Source organism: Pempheris klunzingeri, chromosome 7 (genome assembly GCF_042242105.1).
Source record: "Pempheris klunzingeri isolate RE-2024b chromosome 7, fPemKlu1.hap1, whole genome shotgun sequence".
NCBI classification, from domain to species: Eukaryota; Metazoa; Chordata; class Actinopteri; order Acropomatiformes; family Pempheridae; genus Pempheris; species Pempheris klunzingeri.
Window position 1 is genome coordinate 9298296 of NC_092018.1, and position 27679 is coordinate 9325974.

Below are 27679 nucleotides of genomic sequence, written 5' to 3' on the forward strand. Positions count from 1 at the left end.
CTGCATCAGCCTAGAGGACGTTTAGTCCAAATGGTATGAGGACTTGTGAGGGTGATACACATTTTACTGTATAATAAAAAATGGCTTCCCAAATGTTTTGGTTTTGGTGTCCCCATAAAACAATGCTATGTCATTTTGCAACCTCTCCTAAGAGGTTATATATGTTTAAGGATTTTATACAGCCGGGTCCAGGTCCATTTACTCAAGTACTGTAAATACAGTAGGTACAGTTTTGAGGTGCTTGAGCTTTTTGATTTTGTGGTACTTGATAATTCTATTTCACTACATTTCAGACAGAAACACTGTAGTTTTTATTTCACTACATTTATGTGACAACTGTAGTTCGTTGTCACGTTGAGGATTAAGATTTTACATACACATCATATAACTAGTCTATAGATGCATTACTACAGACTAAACTACTCATTAACAGACAAATACATAAGAACATAAACATAGTATAATAAAAATGGACTAAAAGAGACCTAACTATTAATACTTACTTACTGATAATTCTTCTGTACTTTTACTTAAGTAAGATCTTCAATGCGGGACTTACTTCCTCTAATGGAATATTTCGCCAGGGTCTTATTGCTACTTTTATCAAAGTACAAGATCTGACTGCCTCCCCACCTACCTAAAATTTACAGTAGTGCTTTTTATATAATGCTTTTCAGACGTGTGGAGGGGTAAAATTGCAGTAATTCATGAGAAATGGAATCAAACAATCAGTGATTAGACAGAAGTCTGAAAAGAAACCTAATTTTGTGTAGAAGAAGAAGAAGTAAACTGAGGGTGTCATTCTGAAAATACGTTCCTTTCATCTTTTTGTTTTTTTTGAGTAATACATATCCTGTGGCCAGTCTTTTCAAAACTGTTTGCCAGAATCAAATCTTAAAATCCAGCTGAGTCTGAACACCAGAACAAACAATTTGCTCAAAGACAAACAGTGCTGAATTATTCACATAACTTTATTAGTTCTGCTGAATTTTAACAAAGGGGTGGTTTTAATCAAGCCAGAACAGTACTAATAACATAAACGCAAACAATAATTTTGAAACATGTATAAAATTGGTAGCATTTTGTTCTCTAAACAATGCAATACTGTAACTACATTTATCACCTACATCAAAAGGAACATCATTTTTGGACAGGGTTGCTATGATTGCACCATTAATGGTAGGTCGAAAGGCTATCTACACAGTTAAAAAAAAACACATAAAGGAAAGCTCAAATGGCACATATTTTGTCTGTCAGTTCACCATAATATAATAACAGTAATAAAGATGATAATACTATGTAATACCTTAGAGATAAGTTAATATTCTTGAGCAACATCTTTGTATGCTGGCATAAACAACACATATAAAAGCCATGATATTCACATCTGAGTCTACTGTACATCATAACTTGTGTGTAGGACACTACATAGTGCAGTTAGCCTGAATGCTCCCTTTAATGAGGCAGACTCTCCACTTTTCAGATTTTTTTTTTTACTTCCTTTCCTCCTGCTTTGTCTAAATGATCTATACAGAAAAAAGTAGAGTTTTCCAGTTTGAATCTTCAGTCTCACTGCCCTTGTGTCAAGCTTTGATGTACATCTTATTGTACTTAAAGCCTCCGCAAAAAAAAAACCCCACTTGCTCCTAATATATCTTCACTTGCTGTATTGCCACTAGTCCCTCTATCCTCAATCTCATAAGCTGAAGCTTTTCATATGTATACACACATGCACACACACCCGGTCTCTCTCTCTCTCACACACTCACACACTCACGCATTTACAATCTATAACTATTATAAGTATTTCTTTCTAGTATATCATACATTCTATAAATTTGTTTCAACTTTGGGGATACTGACTGATTTCTCAGATTTCTTGGCTGTTAATGCACAAAGTGAATGACACAATTATCATAATAACTAAATTCAAATTGTGTGCTTCCATTCACATTCTCCTTGCAAATCAGTAACAAGAAAGTAGAGTTGGGAGTGCTGTGAAAGCTCTCTAACAACCTCTAGTGTTTGTATTTAGTCACCGCAGACATCCTGCAGTGAAGGCGAAACAGGTTCTCCCACATCTTAAAACTTATTCTATATTCAGTCGGGGCTGATTATCTACTAAACATATCTATTTAATTCAATTTGTAGAAAATATAAACTCTGTTGGTCTTAATGACGTGTTTAAATGGCTCATGCATGTTGGACCCTTTTGCATGAAATGAATCAAGAATCTGAGTCTGTGTGACCTTGTCAAGATCCGCTGGCATTTAAATGAAATAGTCCAGCCATGTGCAATGATGTTGTGTACACCGGTTTTCTGATATCATAATTAAAGCACTGAAAATGATAATCACACTCTTGATATTTTTTTTTCTCATCTATTCCCAGCATTAATTATTCTCTTATACATGCTGGACAGAATAGAGTAAGGCGCTCTCTGGCCAAAAAGTTAACATCACACACTCTGACCACTAATTCTACTTTCACATTACCAGTGACACAGACTTACAATGAATAAATACCGCGTAATATTCTTGTTGATAATTTCTGACAATATCCCTGATTGTCTTGGTCCTTTTCTGGAATGGGCATTAAATTACCCCTGTAGTAGTGCTGTAATCTAAACATTGTCATTTAACAAATTGTTTTTCTGCCATCCATCAGTGTGGCACACTTTTCATGAACACTGATTATGCAGGATGTAGTAGTGTGCAACTAGTGAGAGAAAGGCTGGTTAGGAGGCTGAAATAATCATTGATGGATTGAATGGAGGTCAGCTTCTGTTTAGATGATCTGCCGGCACTGATAATGTTGGATTTTGCAGTCGAATCTTTGTCACTGTTTAGTGTCTACAGTTAGAAAAGTATGTCAGACTGTACTGATTTATTCTATTGTAGACTGAAATGTTTTTCAGCTGTATGCTGAAGTGGTTTTGTGTGAGAGGCCTTGTCACTGTGAGTGTATTGAACTGGACAATTTGTTTCATGGAGCTGTCTCTATATCTCAGTGGACTCTATCCTCTCCAGGCGTGAGGGTCCTGCCCAGGGAGGGGCAAGCTGGTGGAGAGAAGGAGGGCCCTTCTGGTCTTCACAAGGTGGGGAGATGGTGAGGGCGATGGGGCCTGTGAGAGAGGGTGGGGGTTGAGGGGACAGAGGTGAGAGGGCTGGTGGTGGTGGTGGAGAATTGGAAGAGGTGGGCGAGGTGGTGGTGGTAGTGGTAATAGTGGTGGTGGTGGATGTGGTGGTGGGTTTGGCTCCCAACTGGCTCATTCGTTTTTCCAAAGCTTGGTTCTTCTGCAGCGTTTCCACGTAGCTGAGCTGCAGCTGTGCCTGGTATTTCAAAACCCGTTCTTTCTCGTCCTGCCAGGTGTGCCGCTCCTGGTCAAAGTTGAGGGCCTGACGTTCCCGTTGCTGCCGCTCCAGGCGCAGTGCGGCCTGCAGCTGCTCTAGTTGCCTGCGCAGCTCCCCTGCCTCGTCCCAGTGACCATCCTGGACTCTCTGTGGCTGGTGGGCATCCTGTCGCAGTTGCACCTCCTGGCAAAGTTGGGCCTCGTGACGCAGCTGGGCCTCTTGACGCATTTGGGCCTCATGGCAGAGCTGGGCCTCCTGACGGAGCTGGGCCTCCTGACGCAGTTGGGCCTCCTGACGGTGCTGCACCTCTTGGCGCAGCTGTGCTTCTTGGCGTATTTGGGCTTCATGGCGGAGATGAGCCTCCTGACGGAGCTGAGCCTCCTGGCGGAGTTGAGCCTCTGGACGAATTCTCATGTCCTGCTGCATGTGGGCATCTTGCCTATGCTCGCGCCATTGGGCTTCTTCACGTTGCTGCCTCTCCTGTCTTTGAGCTTCCTGCCTTTGAGCTTTGGCCTCATCACTTTGAAGGCTCAGCAGGGTGTCAGATGTGGGGGTGAGGGAGTTGGTTGAGGGCTCAGTGGGGTTGCGTGGGCAGTGGACAACTCCCCAGGGTGGCAACAGACCTGCAGCAGCTAAGTTAGGGCTCACGACAACTTCTGCCCCTCTGCTCACTTCATTCAGAGCCCGCTTTAAACTGAGCACCTCTGCCTCAAATACACCCAGCTTCTCTCTGAGGATGGACACCTGTAGAGACGAAAATATATATCACAGGAAAAAAAATCATTTGGAGTTATATGTAGTGTCAAATCAAGATGCACAATCACACACATGGAGTCTCCTACATTATTACAGAATAAAAGAACAAAACAGGACACAAAAACATTCGGCATAAATAGTGTACATAGTCATTAATGGGTAATGTGTAAAACGACAAAGACGTTTAAATAAATAAACATCCAGCTGCGTTCGTTGTACATACACACACGACTGCAAACCTGTTTAAGTATGCACATTCACTGTATACAGGCAGACTCTAATTGGGATTACATGGCTGATAGCCGTGACGAATTATTGTACCTTTATTTGTTGAACCAGTCGGTTGAATCAGGTGAGATGGTACCACTTTACAATAAGATTGCCCTTAGGTTCTAAGCAGTTCATACATCATTAATAAACAATTATTAACATGTTATACCACAGGTTTCATCAATGCAGGCTCACTATTTGGCAAGATACAGTTACTGCTTACTACTCATTAATCTTTCCAATGAACAAACAGGAGCCTTATTGCAAACCGTAAAACACATCGATTTATTAATGACTTGTGCGGATACTTTTTCTGTCGATGCTTGTGAAATGTTCACATATTTTACTGAGGCATAACTTGTAAATTGTACTTAACAGAAGAGGAGTACTTCTGTTAAACCTGCTGACTCTGGTAATGGAATTCCTAACTAATATACATATTATAGTATGTGTGTGAGCTGCTAATGAGTTCATACAGCACAAAGGAAAAAATGGTTGCAGCTGTAGCATAAAATGTTGCCGAATCCCCAATTTGTCCTAGTCTCCACGCCAAGTTTTTGGAATCCCTCCGAAGGATTTGGGGGATTAAACGCTCAACAATCTAGCTTTAGTGGTAAACATCCCAATCCTGCAATCTCACTTGTTGTAAACTATATTTTGATTGCTTCAGTTGTAATCAGCATTCTGCTGCTCTTTTCATAGGCCGCTCTACAGCTTTTGATAAAGTTATCCATTCCCTGCAACTACAAAAGCTTTTGATTCAAAGCCTAAAATAATGTAAGCTTTACCTCCTATAGCTTGGGGTGAATTTCATGCAGTTTTGGATGATGTATGACCACCGTTTTATTAACATAGCTGAGGGAGATGCACAAAATCCAGTCTTGTTCACCGTAGAGTGATGTGGTATGGTATATGGTATATTCTGTCTTGTCCATACATACTACAAAGGCACAATTCTACACTGATCACATAGATCTGACTTTTTTGTCGTCATCCTTCAGTCCCTGGTTGCTGTTTAGCCTATGGTGATTTAGGGTGAAAGTAAACATACTGGAACTGATGTTTTCAGGCGCTGGGCTGACACCGGGCTTTGTTCACTTGTAAATTCCCATCATGTCTTAAATCTCATAGTGATAGAGTTTTATAAGAGACACCTGCACAATGAAGTGGAGGAAACGGTGAAGCCCTACGTTTTGCTCGCAATGCTAGTTCAGAAATCTTATAAAGACCCTGACTAATTGTAAACTATTTCTAACATGTTTGAAAACCATTTGTTGCTGCTATCTGCTAATTGCAGTCCTCACTGTTTAAAGTCCTCCGCTTTGAGTGTCAATCAAAGTGTAATTGGAAACCTACCTCTGACAGCGTCCTCCTCAGCTCCACCTCACACTTCTCCAGCTCCAGACTCTTGGTGCTATAGGAGTCCTTCAGGCCCAGCATGGTCTCCTCCCGCTCCCTCAGCTGGGCGTTGAGCTCCTTCAGCTGGGTTCTCAGGGCCACCATCTCTCCAGCACGCTGGGTCACTTCAGCCTGACTCTCCCTCAGCTGCTGCTTCAGCAGGGAGATCTCTCCTGCCTTCTGACACACCTGCCACATGAAGAATGAGTGAGTGATATTTTTTTTTGTATATAAGTATTGTGTTAAATCTACTCCCTATCTCATTGTTTACAAGTGGGTTGCTTGTACACGCACACTTACAGACATAGCAGTTTCACATGCACCCTTATACTCCACTGCTCAGTCTACCATGATGTAAACCTGATAACATTTTACTGAACTAGTCAAGCGCAGCAACTCATATACTCATATCTCACCTCCCACTTGGTCTCCTCCAGACGAGGCAAGATGTCAGCCTGCTCCTTCCTATAATCCAGACACTTTCTCTCCAGATCCTCTCTCTGGGCCAACAGAGCTGCCATCTCCTCCTGGAGCCTCCTCTTGTCCTGGGACAGGCGGGTTATCTGGGCCTGCAGGGCAGTCTGGGAACGCTGAGCACGACGTGTAACCTGCAGACAAAATGTGCATATACGGGGTAGATTTGATGGTCTCCATCTATACATGGAACCTAGATGTAAAGATCCTGCAGTAACACTTCTGGTTTTGGGGGCAGCATATTTTACTTCCAATTTCTTAGACTTTTAAACTGTACTGTAAACTGGATGCAGGAATGAAATAAAACTTTGGCAGATACAACTTTAAGCCATTAACGTTATTTGTGGCCAATAATGCGATTTTCATCAAAGCTGGAATAGCCAATGTGGCTATTTAAACCCATGTGTGTGTTGGAGAACATTTTTACCCACATCTATGTGTTGTGTGTATGCTGCAGGGCCGGCCCTAGCACATTCGCTGCCCAAAATATGTGGTGACCTCACCTGCTGCAAGCGCGAGGCATAGTTCTGTCTCAGCTCGTCCATCTGTCGCTCCCAGACGCGTTGCTTCTCCTCAAACACCTGAATGATTGCTGCCTCACTTTGGTCCAGGTTTCTGCGCATGTGCTGCACCTAAAAGGAAAGAAGAAAGTTAAATAGTAAAAGCAGAAGAAATCCAACTTGCATGACAAAATGTGGGATGAGGAATAAGCCTTTTGTAGCCAACAGCCAAAAAAAAACAAGATACAAGATACAATTTTCCCAGAACAACACGCAAACTACATGAAGGCCATAATTTGTTTAGTGAGCAGCCTTTTCTCATCTGATATCACTGTTTTGAAAATTAAAAAGTGATAACAAAGTGTAACTTGAAGCTTGTTAGCATGTCTCTCTGACTTATGTACATTATTTGTGGGTTAAATGCATAGAATGCATTTACTGAGAGGCACAGTGATGTTAAAGGGTCATTTCACACAAATCAAACAATGTTCATTTTCTCTTAAAACGTAGTGGTGGCTAGCCATACGCATAGTTTGTATATGTTTGACAGAAAATGTTTTTGTTGGGATGACAAACAAATCCTGATCAATCTGTTTGTCTAACTTTCACTTTAATAAGTCAAGCAATGTTTGACTGGAATTAAACAACAGTAAATTGCCACATTTTTCAATACAAAAAGAAATGTTGTAAACAGAAACCTTAATACCTGGGAAAATTAGACCAAAATGTTCTATATTGTTGTAGTTTGGGTGAACTAACCCTTTAAATGCTGGGAAACTACCTTTTAAAAAATCCATATTTTTGTGCCCACTAGTGTGAAACAACTGCAAATCAGACATTTCTGAATGGCCTCTGACCTCTTGCTCTTTCTCCCATAAGCGGTCCTCGAGGTCCTGGATGATGTCATCAGAGGAGGGGGAGGGGCGAAGAGGTGCTGGGGCATCGCTCAGGTGGCTCAGCCTCTGATAGGACGAGGAGCTTTTTCCCGAGGACGACCGGCCACTGTCTGAGGCGCTGAGCCCGTTCTGGAGGAAAGAACCACATTACGTTTAAGATGATCATGGCAAGATGAATTGAGCACAAGACTAAGTGAGTATGGATGATGGCCTCACCTGGTAGCCAGGCTTTTCCAGCTTGTCCAGGCCTGCGGCTGCCCCGACCATGCCCAACCTGTTGATGTGGCTGGTGGAAGCACTGAGAGGCCCCAGGACTGCTGGGGGCCCACAACCAGACCCTGAGCCAGTATAGGTGGGCAGGCTGGTCAGGGAGTTCCTCCCTGAGTCAGACATCCCTCCCTGAACCACTTCATTACCATTTCCCCCGCCCTCACTCCTGCTGACCCTCACTGGGCTGTCCTGGTCCAGGAGCAGGGCCTCTGGGACCTCTCCTGATTCTCCTCCTGCTCCATCCCTGCCTCTCCTGCCTCCTCTGCTCTCACTGAACCCATCACTCCTTGCCTCAGTCTTGCCCTCGCTCCCTGCCCCTCCTGCCTGGCCTACCAGGTTCTGCATGGAGTGGAAGCTCTTGGGAACCACTGGCTTGAAGGCAGAGGGACGAACGAGGCCTGAGTTGTTCTGCATCGCCTACATAAGATGAGGGAAGAAAGACGTAAGAGAAATAGGAGGTACATTAATGTGCACATTGTGATGTGTAAACAGAACAACAGAATATGGGACATGCATTATACATATTATGATATATTTGCTTGAGATGCATTTGGTTTCTTTCTAAAGCACTTTAATCCTTGCAAACACATAAATATGCCACATAAATAACATTTTATAGAGTAGGTTTTAGAGATTTGCAAGTATCTTTTAATGCAATACTCATATGTCCATGAAGTACTTCAAGTGGCTAAAATCATCGCTCCTATCCACCCTGGTCATGAGATGATCCCTTTCTGATGTGAATCCATTGTAAGAGCCTGGGGACGAGGTTCACAGTTCTTGGTCTGTGCAAAAATGTATCCTTAGGTCCAGCCAAAGCTAATATGTAGCTTCAGTAGTCGTACATCACCAAATAAAGTGGGTATCTTTCAAATTTATAGTCTTTCTAATAAGAATTCTCTTCTGATGGTTACTAGGCCACAGCTGAGAAAGGTAACAAGGTTTAGGGAAATAAGGGAATTTACTCATAATACTGCAATTTTGTTCTGATTATTCTGCTCTGATATTTACTTTAGAATTCATGTCTGCATGCATACGAATATTGAATGGACACAGACTTGAAAAATATGATCCTATCGATTAAAAGTTCAAAATATATTTTCCACCCTGCTCCTCTAAATCAGTGATGCCTAAAACGTTTTTGCTTTTGACCACTCGTCACAGGTTGTATGTCTATGAGTGGTGAGCAGTTGAAGTAAAGAGTGATTTTCCCTTCTCAGATAGTTTCATTTCATTAGCTTTTAAAAGCCTGAAAAGCCTTAATGTTAGAAAGACTAGATGAAAAATACACATAATTTTGTGTGGCAGAATTTAGTTTTGTTTTCCCATCATGGTAATCGTCTCCTGTTCCCTTAGATTCATTTTAAAACTCCCTTTGAGGGTGCTGACCCTCAGGTTGGGAACCTCTGCCATAAATCTTGAAGTACCTGCTCCAGTTTTCCCGACACTGGCAGGATCTTGGGCGGGTTGTGGTTTGGTGGGTTGTGGCTGCCCGGATTGTTCTCACTGTCAGTTCTGGCGACCATCTCTCTGTGGTGGTGTTGGGACATGCCAACACCGTTCTTCTCGTTTCCTCCTCGGCACACAATGTTCCCACAAACATCTAAACCTGCAGCCTGCATTTCCCGCTCTCTCTCTCTTTCCAGCCTCTCATTCTCCAGCCTCTCTCTTTCCCTCTCTCTCTCCCTTTCCCTCTCTCTCTCCCTCTCCCTTTCTATCTTCTCCCTCTCGATTCTCTCTCTTTCCCTCTCTCTGGCTCTCTCCCTCTCTCGCTCCCTCTCTCGCTCCAACCTCTCCCTCTCCACTCGTTCCCGCTCCCTCTCCCGGTTCCTCTCCCTCTCTCGTTCCCTCTCCAACCTCTCTCGGTCCCAGTCTCTGTCCCGGTCCCTGTCTCTCCCCCTCTCGCGCTGCCTCTCCCTCTCCCTCTCCCTCTCCCACTCCCTCTCCCGCCTGCCTGCTCCATTGCCACACTCCAACTGGTTGTTGTTGGACGGGGCCGTCATGGTACATTCAGTGTTGGTGGAGGAGGCTGTTTCGGTGGGCCGGTCAGTACCCGTACAGGTCCCAGTCCCGACACTAACACTCCCTCGTTCATCACTAGAAGCCGTCCCGTCAGATATAGTCGCCGGGGGGCGCGGCAACCGTTCTGCACTGCAGCTGCGGTCAGCAGGGCAACGGCGAGAGAGAGGAGGGGCCCGGGGCAGGGTGGTCCTTGTGCCCACAGACTTCATGGCAAACTCCTGCTCTCCTGCCACCCCACTGCCAACACTGCCCATAGTGGGGGTCAAAGGTCAGGGATTAGAGGTTAGGAGTCAGGATTGGGGAGGGTCACAGAAACATTTGGAAGTAGTGTGGGTCATCACAACCTAATGCAGGTAGTGGGGGCACACACACTAGAGGAACACAGAAAAACGAAAGGAGTTATACAATATTGTAATTGCATAATAACTACTTATACAATAATAGTTAATGCAGAATAGATTCCAACCCACAGTGGAGCAGCGTGATCCTCCCACCACGATAAAAATGAAAAGGGTCCGATAGTTAAGTGTGGACAATTATGGGGGTAAAAAAATAACGTATATAAATGAAAACCTGTCCTCCAGTTTAATGATAAGATAACAAAGTTACATTCTGTTTGTGGCATCTGTTTACTATGCATACATTTTGTAGGAGCGAGTTATTTTTGATTATTTTGTTTGTGTGCATAAATTATGCCGGGTGAAGAGATCACTCACACTAGTGCTAAACAAAAATTCCACCAGATTTTGTGTCCATTAGCATCACTGAACCGGAGGAGGGTATTTGTTTGTTGTTTTGCATTTTTATATGGACACAAATTTAGGAAAATCTGCATAAAACAGGTCTAATACAATACAAAACCACAGCCCTGCAGCAGGTACAATTTTTGTGAAGCTTGTAATTAATTTGTGTTCACTCGTTATCAAATAGTTGTTGTTTTAACCGTTGTGTTTGCAGAAATTTGCTTTATGTCCTCATTGCTTAGGATACCACAGACCCCACTGCTGTATGTATTAAAGACATAATTATAATAATAATTCGTTTTATATTTTTTATTTTATTTTCACCCTCTTAAAAACCAATATGTAGAGAGCTATTTAAGAGGTAACCCTTCCTATCACCACAAACTGGGTTGAAAAAGGTGATAAAATATGGGCTGTGAAGAATTTCTGTTATCTATGCAAATACATCAAACAAGAAAATATTTCATGATTTATATATGGGTATATGGGCCATGTATTATATTTATTTTGGTCGCCAAAAAGTCATTCACAGACAAAGAAACATAAGGTGTATTATCCCACATTTGGGGTCAGTTACAGCTCAGAGAGGTCGAACTCCCTGTTGGACCACTTGTGAAATATTATTAACAGAAATCCAAGTAGGCTTAATTGGGATTTGGCTTTGTAGTGCAGTGTAATAAAAGTACTGTCAAAACTAACCACAGATATAGAATGTATGACGACCTAAAGTCGGTTTATAAGCACTTCTTGTAAAATTAGGCAAAGCATCACGCTGATAAAACATGTAAAGTAGGTTTTTAGAAGTGTTTAAGAAAATATTAGCCTTAAGCAGCTTCATGGCTACGGCAACTTTTTACGCTGCAAAAAAATAACAGGAACAACTTACATTAAAGTGTGGTCAAATTCAACAAAAAATACCACAAGCTATGGCCTATGAATGAAATGTCAACACCTCCCTATGCAGCCTCAGTATCAACATCTCAAACCCTAACCCTACTCAAAGGAACAGTTTACTGCAGGGCTGTTGTATTAGCTTGCATGAGGCTGCAGTGTACAGGTATTCCTCTTATTGTGTCCCACACTCTGAGTATACATTCAGTTCCCAGTTTATTAGGGAATGCCTAGCTAAAATGGATGCAATGTAGTGCATCAGCCCTGCAGTAAATCCTACCTTCATTAAGGTTATAACGATCTTTTTTTATTGAAGCTGTTTTAAAGAGGTGTTGATTCAACTTTGCTGTCATTTTGGAGTCTGTAGTTTGTGGTACCGTTGACTTTTAATGCTTCATACTCATGGCTGGATTACCAACTGGGCAACTGCTGAGGTTACTTTGCGGTGATCTGATTAACTGCAGTTTTGTTTGCTAATGTGCGCCAATAAAACACAATAAAAACCGAAATTGTAAATGCATGGTGGCGCTCACATTTAATTCCTGTCTTACAGAGAGGCTGTGCATCAAAATCTGGTATAACACCTTCATTATTTGCCACACTCTCAGCTCATACTGTGCTACACTGTGCATATTGTTAGCTTAGGTATGCCACTTGGTTTTTGGGGCTATACGCAAAATAGATTGGGGATCCCTTGGCGGGTTTATCTGTCCCTGGTTATACAGAGAGGTGTTTCTAATAACTACTCAACCCTTATTGATATAAATGACATGGGCAAAATATTAGAAACACCTCTCAGGATAACAGCACCACAAACTGCAGCCTCCAATATGACAACAAAATTGAATCAACAATTAAAACAGAATATATATATATACCCACCAAGAAAGTAGGATTTATTGTAGGACTCTTGTATTAGACCACGTTAGTATTATAAGGGAGTACCTAATAAACTGGCAGCACATATACATTTATACAGTATGTTTGGATATAGTCCATTCTGTTTCTATGGCTATATTTACACTGGAATACAACAGTAAGTATTAAAGAGCTTGCTCAAGTGAACATCCAAATGACCAAAATCACACATTAGCATATTAGATAGATAGATAGATAGATAGATAGATAGATAGATAGATAGATAGATAGATAGAGATGCAGTCATGCCAGTGCACCTCCCCTCCCCAGCCCATTTACTAGAGGTTTACTTCCACTTGGGTGAATAGTAGTAGTAGTAAAATACACTGCCTATCTATCTGCCGCTCTGCCTCAATCCCCTCCCCTCACGACTCCCCCTCTCTCTCCCTTTTTCTCTGCATCCCTGGGCGGCAAGGGCGGCTTTAGCAGCATCCGCATCAAGCCCTGAATCGACTGCGCTCCCAAACAATTACTCGCTAGGCCCGTGACAAGAAACAAACGCACGACCCTCGCCGATGAAAACAATACATCCAAATCAAAATGCACAGCGCCATTGACATTGACGACAGTAGCTTTGATTTACCGATTGTAGCATCCCGGCGGTCCATCATCAAAGGCTACTCACTATTTTGCAGCTCGGCGCGGTTTGTAAGATGGCAGCTTCAATAAATAATATTGTCACAAGACAGCAGCGTCAGTCGTGGTCGGCCGGGCTCTGAATTATCCTGCGATGTTCCGCGGGTGGGAAATATTAGGAATGCTGTCTTCGACCGCTGTCAGCGTCGGATGCTGATGATGGAGTCGGTCGGTTGATACGCGCATCAGCTGAGAGACACACACCCACCTCTGGTCCCGCCCCTCCGGCTGCATGATACAAACGCCCCCTTTTGGCATTCAGCCAGTGCTCTCCCTCTGGAAAAGCCAATAGAGTCATATACAGTCCCCAGGGATGGATGGATGGATGGGTGGATGGATGGATGGAGGTGGTCCAGTATTGATACTGGATGTATCACCAGATACAGATTTTTTAAATTCATGGTAATAGCTCATCAACCCTAATTATTACATGCTGTTTACAGTATTTGACATTTTACAGTTTATTTGTTTGACTCTCTCTTAGCATCATCTCAGTTTGGGTCACCCATCAATCATGCAGTTTCATCCATTCTGAAGAAAGACCATGTGTTTGCCCACAGATCATAAGTTAATTAGAGCAATTATTTTAACTTCAACCCACATTGACTGATTCTTGAACATTGACATATTATCACCATACAAAGTTGCTACGGTGAGTTGTTAGATGTTAGATTTGTTTCTGTTCACCTAATGAAAGGAATTCAAACATTCACTCCCTTTTAGTTCTATTTTGGATTCCACCGACTCCTTCCTGAGATAAATATCTGGCTCTTTAGCAGCTATATTCACCAGCAAGTCGCTAACTTTGCCAGTCTGTTTGTAGCTGCACATGTAACACACAGAGCTTTTTTGCAGCAGTCATCTGCTGCGTGTGGAAATAATGCTCATGAGAGCAGTGAGACAGAACCAAAACAGCTGAAACTGAACAATGAAACGGTTGTGGGTTGTAAAAACCAAAACAATGAGCTGAAAGATACTAGAACGCTCTGTAGAGCTAAAGGAAAGTAGACTTTGTGATGATCCTCTGTGTATTTGTAACTACCTGTGACACCCTTCACATTAAACAGTCATTTTATCTGTTGTTTATACAAGAACAAAAAATACAAAAGCTTCAATGTAGCCATAAAATAGTAATTTGTGTCAGGATAAGTGACAGTGATGGATATAATGGATAATGGATCATTGTGGACATAGCCTTATACACTGTATATCCTGGGCAGGTTTTCTGTTGGAAGAACTAGTTGGTTTAAAGTGATCAGTTCAACAGAGGGATTTGTTAATGTTTCAAATCAAAATATCAATAGTGCAGCAACTAACCTTGCCGTCACATTTAAGGGTGCGTCACCAAACCACCTAGTTTAACCATATTCCCTCCTAATACAGAATGACGTAACCAAAGAAAATCTGTGTGAACAGTCCAAACACTAGAAAACACGGTGGGAGTCACCAAATCTGCCCCAACTGGACGCCGCAGCAAGTTTGGGGACTTGTGAGTAGACAGATTTTTAAATGAAAGTTAAAATACGCTACTGCACAAGGCAGGATGTCTCGATTTTAGTCTCCGATATGGGTCGAGACGAGCTGCACAATGGATCTTAGCATCTTTCATTAAAAGGCCCTGTTCTTTAAAACTCCATTCCCCACATAATAATAATGTTATTAATATAATATTAAAATGTAATCAATAGATTTAACTATGAAGAGGGTTTTTATCCAATTTCTTTATTTTCTATGATTTTCATGTTTTGGAAAATGTTCAGTCCAATTACTGACTTGCTTGTGGTGACATAAGTTACTCAGTATTGAGTTGAACACAGTTCTTCAGCGGTCTGTAACACGTGTGTCAGTTCTCACTTGTGTTGTGTTGCACGTCTGCTTGTCATCTTTACTTTGTTACTTTATTTCTGTGTGACTTGAGCGTTTGTTAGAGAGCAGTTTTTTTTTACTTTTTGGTACTTTTGGCTTTTTTCAGACTTGTTTTGTCCAGATTAATACTTTTTGGTATTTGGCAGTTTGTGCACACACATCAATTCAATCTGAAGATTTACCAGATTATTTTTTCTTTTACTCAGAGTTTTCAACCCTACAACCCTTAAATGTGGAGCTCCTGTTTTGAATCACTTATATATGGCTTTGTGTGTTTTTGGCAGAAACATCTGAGCTTTTATGAATTATGTTGGCTTAAATGTTTCTCCTGTTCGTGATAAAATATTGTTAATTGCTTGTCTTAAATTAAGCGTTCTGGTAATGCCAGTAAAAAGCCTGCACACTACCAGGACCTCAGCAGGAACAGGTACACATACGGTAAATGCAGCCATTATTAATTATTAGAGACACCTCAGCTTTCCTATGTCATATGTCAAAATGTCTGCTCTGACCAACAAATACTGGGACAGGGTGAATGTAGAGGTGCACTATTAAATTGGCCAATCTCTCAAGCAGAAGCACTCTTTCTGTGACATTTGCTTGACTGTCCACGAGGGGGCAGTGGTGTGTGTTTGATACAGACTGTAGTGGGACCATCTCAGCTGCAATACTGCTGTAAACTCGGTGGTTAAAGACCGCTCAGGTCATTGGCCACTAAGGGGCGCTATAAGACTTCAGACTTTCTTTATTTAAATTTTTTTTATAATGTCTTCCACTCAGCTCAGCAACACTGGACCCCTGCTTATACTATATGTCTGTTCTTTGTTTTGAGTGTCTTTTGACTCAAGTGAGGCAGAATTGTAAAACCATGGTAACAAACGCTTTGTTTATTGAGAATCAGAAAATGTAATGTATAACTTCACTGTGCTTCCGTAACTTCCTTTAATGTCAGCTTTTAATTTTCTGTGCCCAAATTTGATCTGTTTTGGGTTAAAGGTTAAGGAGGAGAATGTCATATGAAGGTGATATGTTGGTCAAAAGAGTTGCAAATTAACACAGTGATATAAAATGGCAGGGCAGTATTGACAGGGCTACACTTTTTCTGTATCTTCAACACAGTGACATGCGTTGAGGTTATTGTGGCTGGTGAGGCACTGACTCTTTCAGAGTCAGATTTACAACAAGAGCATCCGAGAGGAAGCGTGTTGTTGAGCTGCGGATTTAAATTTTTTAAAAATGATTGAAATTATTGGAATCGTACAGAATTTACATTTATTGCACAGGTCAGTTAACGAATATTCATATTCATTTTATTGTATCATTATTTGTTTGTGTCCCCGTGGGACATGTGGCAGAGGAGCCTTTATTGTCCCTCATTGTCACAAGTCTCAGATCATCAGATTTTTGTAGCTTTAGGACTGTCATACCATTGTGTTCCCAAAAAAGGCTGAAAAGTTCCCTTTGTTATTATCTCTGCCAGCCATAAGCCTGGAGGGGATCATGCTTTTAGACTTAGACTTCTTTTATTGATCCCCCATAGGGGGAAATTTACATGTTACAGCAGCAACAATAGACAAGAAAGAGTGAATAAAAGCAACATTGGAAAGTAAAGCAATAGCAAAATAAATATGTGTTGTGATGATAAATAAATATTTACATTATGGAATATTTACACTATGTATCATAAAATAAAATGTGAAATGTACAAGTATGGACAGGAATATCAAGGAGTGGAATGATATGAATGGAAAAACAGTGTGTTAACATCAGCCAGTGATGCTGCTGTTGAAGAGTCTGATGGCTGATGGGAGAAATGACCTGCGGTAGCGTTCCTTCTTGCAGGGTGGGTGCCTCAGCCCGCTGCTGAAGGTTGTGAGTGTGAGTGTGTGTGTCTGCAGCTACTCTGGAAAACTACTGGACCAATCAGCCAAATATTTTTGGTGCACATGCCTGCATGCTGAGCAACGTTGTGCAGTTGCGGTGATTCACAAGTTTTGTAAAACATATTTCACTGATTCTTTTTTTTACCGTCATTAATTGTTGACTCCTCTTAACTGGCTGATAGCAACTGCAAGTCAGCAACAACTGCTTCAGTTTCAAAGGTTGTATTAAAAACAAGATTAAATCAAAAAATTAGATGAATATCCTGTAAGATTATGTAAGACTGTAAGACAGTGGTTACAGGTTTAGGTCAGATCGCCTGGCAGTGACCTGCATTCTGCTTTTCAGAGTGACTACTTTGGTTATTTGCTAATCCTACTGTGAAGTCTTTTCATTGTTTACCATTACATATTAAAGGCAACAGTTAACATCACATGCTTTGGAGATTCCGCTTGTCCTTGTTCTTGTTCCTTTGAACACGCAGGTCATGGTTTATTATCCCTTCTAGTTTAACACTGAGAGGCACAACTTCTTATAATTGATTTTGACGGTCATTGAACACACACAAGCTACCTACTAATTCAGTTGAACACAAGGAATGCATCACAGGATTATATCTCACTCTCATGTGTAAATACTACTTCACTCAAAAGACCATTCAGAGCCAACACTAACACTATTGTACATACAGCAGTAGGCCTACCTTTTTAATTTCCATCTGTGTTCATACTTCATTGTTTTGCAGTATTTTTATGTTTATTTCAGGTTATGCTCTTATCTTTCACTGATGTAATCAGTGCTGTTGCTGCTTCTTTCCTCCTCTGGTCATTGGTATTCTTTTAGTCAAAAACAGCTTTTTTGTTGAAAAAGTGATTCAATTATAATAAATTATAATTATTTTGTAATTTCATCAGTGTGTATCAGGTCACTCCCCCTTTCCCCCTCTCTCTAAATTTTCTTTTCACTGTGAAATATAATGCATGAAATTGATTAGCTTGACCTGCATATGATGGGTTATAAAAACAGCTCAGTGTTCACATCCTTCTCACAACCTGACAAAAGCAGTGCGCTCTTGTCTTCTCCGATCACATTAGCTGTAACCCTGTAGTAACATACTTTTTTTTCGCATTTTTCCACTGACCATCAGTATTTTCACCACCAGAGAAAATTTGACAGGATGGCAGACTTTTGCTCCACAAACCCTAGGACTCTGGGCCGGGCCGTCTGTATCATCACAGGAGCCTCCAAGGGATTCGGACGAGCGCTGGCACATGAGGTAAGAAAGGTAAAAATAGGATAAGACAACAACAGAGGTAAACAAACAAATGACTTTTGTCCATCCAGGTGTCCCACCTACTGAAACCTGGCTCTTTCCTCTTTCTGGTGGCCCGCTCTGAGACTAAGCTGCATGAGTTGAAGGAAGAGCTGCAGAGCTTCACTGGGGAACAGCTGGCAGTTCACTGCATAGCTGTCGATCTGAGCACAACAGAGGGGGTGAATGAAACAATCAGGATGGCAAAGCAGGAAGCTGGAAACGAAATAGATCACGTGCTTCTCATCAACAATGTTGGTGAGTCTTGAATCACACGCTTTGTTGAAATCTGTCACCTACTCAATGTGGATTTTGTATGTTGATCACTCATGTCTTCATCTCATGTTAATCCCTTTCTTGCATTACTCTCTACTTGCAGGCTCTTTGAGCAACCTTTCCCGGTTTACAAGTACCACTGATCTTCATGAGGTGAATTCCTATCTGTCCCTCAATGTTAGCTCTACTCTCGTGCTTACCTCAGGAATCATGCAGGCATTTCCACAAAGACCGGGCCTGCGATGGAGCGTGGTGAATGTCTCATCAATCTTGGCACAGCAGGCCATACCGTCCTGGGTGCTGTACTGCACTGGCAAAGCAGCCAGAAACATGATGTTCAGGGTTCTGGCTGAGGAGGAACCAAATATCAAAGTCCTCAGCTACTCTCCAGGTAGGCCTATATACAACTTTCCTGAGAGAGCTGTATTAATGGAAATATTTGTCTTATAATAAAGCAGTGACAAGAATCTTAGGACTTAAGGTGTATTCAACATCACTGTAAATGTGCTAGCCAATGTGTTAGATTAACCATTAAAAAATGTAAATTTATGGTTATGAATCAAATCTGGAATTATTTAGCTCATTGATGATGGTCCCTTACATGCACACATCTAAAAAGTTAGAAGGATTTGTGTCTTTAGCCACCTAGTGAGAGCACAAAAGGCAATGCCTGATATGTTTCCAATCCTTCTGGTTTCCTTCAGGTAGTTTGGATACAGACTTGCAGAAAGACATTCGGAGGCTGACAGGCGTCGAACATCATCTGGTGCCCTGTCAGGAGTCTGCGGCCAAACTGATGAAGCTGCTTCTGGACAATGAGTTCACCTCGGGCATACACCTTGACTTCTTTGACGTGTGATATTGTATGAGAAAGAGGAAAAATGTCCACTTAGTGTAAATTATTGCATGTCTCCACCTTGTTGCTTGTGACAATGAAATGTACAGAAATTACTGTGTGAGGTACAGTATGTTGATTATAATAAATGTAAAATTTTGTATTTGTTCTCTGGTACTCTGGAGTATAAATTTAACCTGTGATTTTGTCCGGAAGAGATCTATGAATAGCCCAGTTCAAATACGTTTTTATTATTTAAACCTGTTTCTTTTGCATTTTGTCTGTTGTCTGTTTGTTGTATACTTTGTTTGAGTCTCAACTGCCTTCGCCAAGTGAAGAAAAAAAAACTAAAACTAACACTGAAACTAATAAAAACTAAACCAAAACTAACGATTTTTAAACAATAAAAACTAAACTGAAATGAGCAAATACACTTTCGAAACTCACTGAAACAAAACCAAATTGAAAACAACAAAATTAGAATAAAAAAATAAAAACCAATTGAAATACAAAACTATAATTCTCTGGTGCTCACGTACATGAGGGAGTGTGTATACTTTGTCGTACATTGTGGGGACTCAAACTTGATAATCCACTCATGTTGTGGGGTCTGACCACCATTTTGGGGACCCTAAAGTGGGTCCCCCAACTGTGGGTTTGTTTGTGTTTGTGTGTTAACACAATGCTGTTCTGTTATGTCGTAACTTACGCTGCAATTGCTGAGCGAGAGGAAGAGAGAAAGTTAGAGAAAGCACCAGAACAGGATAGAGGCAGAGAGAAAGATCAGCTCGGTAGCTGTCAAACCTCTCGCAGCTGTCTAACGTCACCACAGTCTCCTGACAGACAGCAGCAACTGAGGGCCAAAAATAAACTGTGGGGACTAGGCACCTACCAATTCATGGTTGGATGTGGGGGGCTTTCTTTCCTAACAGACAGAGAAAAGGCAAAATGTGTGACCACAAATTCAAATAAATGAAAAGATCTGAGAAAACAACACTGAGTTTCAGTTGTGGCACTTTCAGACAGGGACGTTTTGAAGGTTTTATTCTGTCCTCTCAAGACATTTTATTTCCAGGTGGACTAATGACACAAATCACCACCAACCCATTTTCTGTGTGTGTTGGTACAGTTCAAGTGGTGGACGACTATTTTAGTACTTTGTGTGTGGAATGTGCAGTTGTCATTGAAGAACACAAAGGGCACAGATTGGTCTACGAGTTCCTCAACTACCCTGACTCTGTATTTAGCTCCTCGCCAACACTGAAACACTCTTCTTTCATCTGTTCACCGCTCACTGCTCATCAGCTTCTCAGGAACCAGTGCGGCAACTGTACCATGGAGAACGTGGCGATATTTGACTCACCTGGGAAGGGGAGGGGTCTGAAGGCCAGCAAGGAGTTTTGGGCTGGAGATGTCATTTTTTCTGATCCCAGTATCGCAGCTGTTGTGTTTGACAGGTACAGTGATGATGTGGACGCTCAGTGCTGGGGGATGTGCTCAGATGTGGTCATTGTGTGGACATTTGGGCAGCTGAACAATATGTTTTCTGTCATTTACTGCTCTAGATGTACAGTTAATCCGCAATATCTTGTGTTTTCCTGTTTTGGAAGGCAGTGAAGATTCATTTTACTCTGGTTTGATAAAGACACAAGAGTGCTGTATTCTTACAGTGTGTTACTTAGGCATGTTGATGTAATTTCACATAACATCACACAGAGCTGTGAAGGGGGTGTTTTTTACATACTGTAACTGTTACCAAATAAGTGCTGGTAGCATGAAAGAGAAAGCAAACACTAAATGACAATAACCTTATCTGGAACTATCAGAAACAAAGGGACTTAGAAATTGTGAGACCCCCCCAAACCCAAAGACTGGATATATTATTTTGCCACATTTTGTCATCAGTATTATTTGTGATAGATAGTGAAATGGACAAACTAAGCTCTGAGTGTGGGAGATAAAACTGTGACAGACTAAATCCTTGGCATTTGTAATGTTTAGCTGTGTTACCCTTGAGTGCCAGAATTTTGAATTATGACTTTTAAGGGATATGATATAAATGAAAATATATACAACATATAAAGTACCCATGATTGTAATTTTCCAAATCCTTGCATTTTATATAGCTTTTACAACAGTTACTAACTATCTCAGTCTCAAGACTTATTTTAATTCTGAGACACAATGTAGGAATGTTAAGTTGAAAATCCATCCATCCATCCATTTTCTATACCGCTTATCCGTCAGGGTCGTGGGGGGAGCTGGAGCCTATCCCAGCTGACTTCGGGCGAGAGGCGGGGTACACCCTGAACTGGTCACCAGCCAATCACAGGGCCACATACAGACAGACAACCACTCACTCTCACACTCACACCTATGGGCAATTTTTTTAGAGTTACCAATTAACCTAATGTGCATGTCTTTGGATTGTGGGAGGAAGCCGGAGTACCCAGAGAGAACCCACGCTAGCATGGGGAGAACATGCAAACTCCACACAGAAACACCCCGGGTTCAAACCGGGATTCGAACCCGAGACCTTCTTGCTGTGAGGCAACAGTGCTAACAACAGCACCACCATGCTGCCCTAAGTTGAAAATATTTTGAATATTTTTTTTTAAGATATGATATGTAATATATATTTAGTCAGGTACAAATATACATAAAACTTACTGTAACAGTGCATTTAACCACTGGTAATTTAAACCTCTTCCCTTGACAACTGTCTCTAGTTTCTACAATAGGCATGTGCTGTGATACATGGATCATAACATCTTTCCTTTTTCTGTCTCTTCTCTCTCTCTGCAGTCTAGCGGAACGTATTTGCCACAGTTGTTTCCGCAGTCAAGACAAGCTACAGAGGTGCGGCCAGTGCAAGTTTGCTCATTATTGTGACCGAACTTGCCAGCGTGCCGGATGGGCCGAACACAAGCATGAATGTAGTGCCATCAAAGCTTATGGCAAAGTACCAAATGAGAATATCCGGTAAGTGGAAGGATAAAGAAGTGAGGAAATACATTTTCCTTGAATAATTTTTTACAATTTGGGAATCTATCCGACTAAATCAGAAAGGAATAGGTCGTCTTGGTGCAAGGTTGATTTTGCTTGATGATTGAAGTTGGTTTTAAAGTGATTTTGACCAAAAATTGAATGAATACATAGAGATTTAATCAAGTGAGTTACTAGGATAAGCAAGTCTTTTTATCATGCCAGTGTGTGCAGTGTTTTTCTCAGTTGTAACTCTTTTGTTTAAACTTTCACAATCATGTTAAACAACAAGCCAGTGTCAGTAATTCCTGGAGTCTGGAGAGATAACGCATCTGATTTAACTCCTTCTTCATCGTTTTTCTTTTTGTGGTCAGTCTGGTGGCCCGGGTTATATGGCGCCTTGACAAGGATGGGAGCGTGATGTCTGACATGCAGCTGACCACACTGGACGAGCTGGAGAGCCACATTGCTGACATGCAAGAGGACGATCTGAAGGAGCTGAAAGTGGACATTCACAACTTCCTGGACTACTGGCCCCGTACCAGCAAGCAGCACACGATTGATGACATCTCACATATTTTTGGAGTGGTGTGTTTACACATGTCATTTTCATTTAATTTATTATACGTTTATTGGCCATTCCTCATTTTCCTATAATGTGTCTGGGTCTAAAACCGTAAAAATCTGGATCCTTTGAACTTTCCCCCCTGTTCCAAATTAGACAGTCTAACCTCACTGGCACCAGTAGTACTGTGTTCAGTCGTCCTTGTCAAATTGTAAAATCAAATATTTCCATCTTCGCCACCAGCAATGACTGTTTACAGCACACTTTGTGACATTTAACTTTCACAGTTGTAGGACAGCTCGAACACAATGTACCTGGTTATTTGTAAATGTTAAATATTCACAGAAGTTGTGCGGGCTGCTGGCAGTAACAAACAGTGGAGGCCATCTGATGTATTCATCAGTGGCTGACAGCTACCTGAAGGCAAATACGTGGTGAATATGTAGTTCTACTTCGTACTTTATGAGCTGGCGAGCCCAAATTAACCTTTAATCAAACCAGTTGAAAATATAAGTTATTATTTTTCTCAGTGTGCAAAGTCGTCTGGGAAAGAATGTGAAAAGTTGATTACTGTGATAACACAAACATGTCCATTATTTTTATCGAAGATTTTAACATCTCTGTGTTCTCATTAATATATTCTCTCTTTCTCCTAGATCAACTGTAATGGCTTCACTGTGAGCGACCAGAGGGGCCTTCAGGCAGTAGGAGTTGGTCTTTTCCCAAATTTGTGTCTAGTGAATCATGACTGCTGGCCAAACTGCACTGTGATCCTCAACCACGGCAAGTAAGTACACTCCTCTGTGATATTTGTCCTTTCAAAATTCTGTTTGAATTGAGTTTTTGTGTGTGTGTGTTTATGTGCAGTTGTGTATTTTGAGTGAATGTGTGTTTGTCAGGTTGCATTTTGTGTAAAACTGCTTCCTGTTTGTCTTTCAGTCAATCGGCTGTGAATACTATGTTTCATTCTCAACGGAGGTGCGTTACCTCAACCTAAGCCTTTTTTAAGTGTTATTTATCAGAGCACCATTAAAGCTATGACGTAATCAAATGCTTAATCAACACATTTCCATATATAACCACCATCCTCCCTCCCACTCCATCCGTTGTAGTGACAAAGTCCATTGTCACTCAGTTTTCACATCAACGGGTCAAAATGCTGTTTGAATGCTCTAACCTGTATTCAGCTCATTTAGTGTAACAAAAGGCTGGTACGTTTTTTTCTCTGCACATTTCCTCACCTGCTGAAAGCTCGTTTTTCAACTACACACAAGTATCTAACTGTTTGTCATGTCCACACAAAGTTTTACTCATGTGCTGCTGGTTTGTCACTTTGTGTGTTTGTCCATGTGTGATCACACATATTGCTGTGTGAGAGTGTATTAGCAACTCTTTCTTACACCAATCCCTCATTCCTGTTCATTCGCTTCTAACACCATGTAACACCAGGCTAAAACATGACAAGGACATGAAATATTCATTTATAAGCCAAATATAGTCAGAATCATACTTCATACTTTCATACTTAAGCCTTTAATTATCACTTTTGCATTAAAATTTACTAAAGTTGCATAGGCCGGTCACACATTTGTTACATGTGGAAAGATTCAAGTGGTTGAAAATTATCTGAACAATAAATAAAAGAAAATATCCACTAAAATCATCCAGACACAAATAAGATAATCTGCTGCTTTATAATTATCAAGAGAATATATTGAAATTGCGAAAAGTGGTACATTCTCAAAATGAATGAACTGAATTATGCCTTAAGTGTGAAATAATCTCTTTGATGTTCATTAATATCTATTCCTTCAGTCCTTCAAAGATTGACTAAACTGAAAGCCACACTATGGAGCAGGATTTCACCATCAATCGAAACACTAAATGAAAGGCAAAATGAAATAAACAAGTTATTCTGCCTGTATTTCAGTGTGCATCTGCATGCATTCAACTCTATGTCTCTTCCTTAGGATTGAGCTGCGTTCTCTTGGTAAGATCGCAGAGGGAGAGGAGCTGACAGTCTCATATGTGGACTTCTTGAATTTGTCAGAGGAGAGACAAAGACTGCTGAAATCACAGTACTTCTTTGACTGCACATGTGAGTACTGCAAGAACCGGATCAAAGATGACTTGAAGATGGCAGGAAAGGAAGTGGACGGAGTCAAGGTTTGTGTCTTTGTACACGTTCGTCTAGAAACGAGGACCAAACCCTCCCTACATTTAGTCCTGACTTGGTGATAAGTACAGATGGGAAACATGAGAAGCAGAGCCAAAGCGACTATTTTTAGCGAAGATAACGGATGGATCCAGCTTCTGAACTATGTGTGTGCATTAACACATGCATTCAAGAAACAGTGAAATGTGATTCAAGCAAACTTCATTTACTCAATGACATCGATTATGTCGAGGCTGTAACTGTATCTCAACCAAATAGCGGCAATTTCTCATTTTATGTTATACATATATATAATTCATACTCAACTTCCAATATCAATTTTCTTGCAATTTACCATTTAACTCTCTCAGATGTGTAAATCAATTCATCACACATCATAACATGTAATAATTCCATGGCCTTGAATGATCCAGCTTGACATTATCTACTGTTTATCTAATCTGTGAAACACGAGGCACTACACCTCTGTTCGTGTGACCATTACCAATTTGCTGTGTCTGTGTGTGTGTGTGTGTGTGTGTGTGTGTGTGTGTGTGTGTGTGTGTGTGTGTGTGTGTGTGTGTGTGTGTGTGGTAGATGTATGGGTAAGAAGTTATAAATAACATGTTCCAGGGACTATCTGCAGTAAAATGTTCATGGAATTTCTTACTCGATAACAATAGAAATCTGATATATTAACCAACACTGTGATGACATGCTGGATTTAGTGTCTAATAATAACCAAAATAACTAAGAATTATGTGCTAATCTTATCAGTCAAGCCTTGGCCAAAGTCCCTTTAGCAGGTCAAAGGTCTATAAACAAAAAGGCCTTCAATTGTATGGTGCATTTCACTGTCAGTTTGTTAATACTGAATAATGAGTAGTGCAAATCATTAAAGTTCTCTCATTAAAATGTGATCAATGTCTTCCATCTTTAACTCTTAGCCTTCAGAGGAAGAGGTGAAAGAGGCTACAGATTATTGCTTTGAAATGATGGACAAGATGGACAAGGCTCGATTAAAAGGCGACTACCATGAGGTATTGTATGACATCACCTGCAACACCAAGTAAAAACCAGATTAAGCTGCTTCAGAAAGATGTTGTTCTAATCACACAACAGGTTTTTCCTCCTCTCTCACCAGTGCTCTATACTACTTAATGTTGTTGTCTTTTTTCTCTTCAGGTGGTAAAAATCTGTAAGGAGTGCATAGCGAAAACAGAACTGGTGTTGGCTGACACTCACATCTACCAGCTGAGGATGTGGAGCACATTAAGTGAGGTGCAGGCTTACCTGCAGTACTTTAACGATGCTGCGGACTATGCTCGCAAAATGGTGGAGGGGTACATGTGAGTACAAATGAACTGTGAAGTCTGTTATGATACACATGAACATCTTGCACATCATAGCATATCCAAATGATTATGATAAACACACTGATAGAGTTACTCAAATAAATCAGACTTCTTCCCCTGTTAGAAAACTATACCACCCAAACAACGCTGCTCTCGGTATGGCTGCTATGAGAGCAGGAGTGGCTCACTGGCAAGCTGGGGAGATAGAGGTCGGCCATGGGATGGTCTGCAAGGCCTATGCCATTCTCATGGTCACCCATGGCCCGACACATCCCATCACCAAGGACCTGGAGGTAAATATCTGCATGCCAAACTGCATCTGGATGTGATTGAGCTCATCTTTGGCCCTGCTTATAAAACAGGTAGCAACATTAAATACCACCTCCTTAGTATCAAAGGACAGACAGATATGGTTAGATACTTGCTGGTGAACATAGCGAAGTATTTAACAGCTAAAGAGCAGCTCAGGAGTTGGTTGAGACCCAAACCAAGCTAAAAGGATAGTAAATATCAGAATTGGCCTGGTGGCCATGTTCACTGTGTTTGTACTTTATTTTATTAGAGTGGCTGAAAAATCAGTTATCCCGATATGTCCACAGGCGATGCGTATGCAGACAGAGATGGAACTGAGGATGTTCAAACAGAATGAATACGTTTACTACAGTATGAGAGAGGCAGCTCTGAAGAACAGACCGATGACCATGATGCACGAACCCACATCTGTGGAGGAGGGAATCAAGAATCTCTTCCACCGGAGGAAGTAATCACAGGACTGCAGCCATTAAACCATAAAAAAAACCCATATAGTTTACTGCTGACAGTGTTTTGAGTGTTGGGTGTGTGAGTTTACACATTTAGCCACACCATCATTTTCTGCATCGCTCACTTTTGTAGTTACACTTCATTAAAGAGATGTTGACCTTGTGCATTTTGTTTATTACTCCAAACTCAGTGGAACTACAGACAGTCATCTGAATGATGGAGGAAAAAAACAAAACAAAAAAACAGGAGTGCACCTGTTCATTACATTTCACACTAAGCCATGCTTACGTCAGATAAATTCTAACCAGGTTTACCAAGTACATGCCAACCTTCTCATGTACCAGAGCAGATCTTAAGTTACCAGAGTGGAATACTTTAACCCAGATTAATTGTTGCCTACACACAGCTAATAAGACAAAAATATAATATTTCATTTGTTTGGACTGATGGAAAAAAAAAATATATATATATATTTTTTTTTTTTGTTTAGGCCAGAATAGTGTCAGCCCCAGTTAGTTTGGAACTACTGGCTTGTGGATGTTGCCGCTGCAGGGTTAAGG

At 41.1% G+C, this 27679-nt stretch overlaps 3 protein-coding genes across 3 annotated transcripts; 2 read left to right on the forward strand and 1 right to left on the reverse strand.

Annotated features, from left to right (window-relative positions):
- Positions 1-2999: 2999 nt before the first annotated feature.
- Positions 3000-10193, reverse strand: lzts3b (leucine zipper, putative tumor suppressor family member 3b). Its single transcript, XM_070833401.1, has 10 exons — positions 9345-10193; positions 8195-8334; positions 7864-8161; positions 7609-7776; positions 6755-6883; positions 6194-6385; positions 5736-5966; positions 3846-4097; positions 3245-3473; positions 3000-3160 (listed from the first exon to the last, which is right to left on the reverse strand). The coding sequence occupies exons 1-10, from the start codon at positions 10191-10193 to the stop codon at positions 3000-3002; spliced, it is 2649 nt and encodes an 882-aa protein (XP_070689502.1).
- A 7858-nt stretch (positions 10194-18051) lies between these two features.
- Positions 18052-19321, forward strand: sprb (sepiapterin reductase b). Its single transcript, XM_070834472.1, has 4 exons — positions 18052-18150; positions 18219-18444; positions 18566-18853; positions 19167-19321. Exons 1-4 carry the CDS (start codon positions 18052-18054, stop codon positions 19319-19321), a joined length of 768 nt encoding a protein of 255 aa, XP_070690573.1.
- A 1059-nt stretch (positions 19322-20380) lies between these two features.
- smyd1b (SET and MYND domain containing 1b) lies at positions 20381-27281 on the forward strand. The gene is made up of 9 exons (XM_070833635.1): positions 20381-20754; positions 22103-22279; positions 22657-22870; positions 23504-23634; positions 24818-25013; positions 25950-26042; positions 26188-26351; positions 26482-26650; positions 26957-27281. The coding sequence occupies exons 1-9, from the start codon at positions 20381-20383 to the stop codon at positions 27119-27121; spliced, it is 1683 nt and encodes a 560-aa protein (XP_070689736.1). The 3' UTR covers positions 27122-27281.
- Positions 27282-27679: the final 398 nt, after the last annotated feature.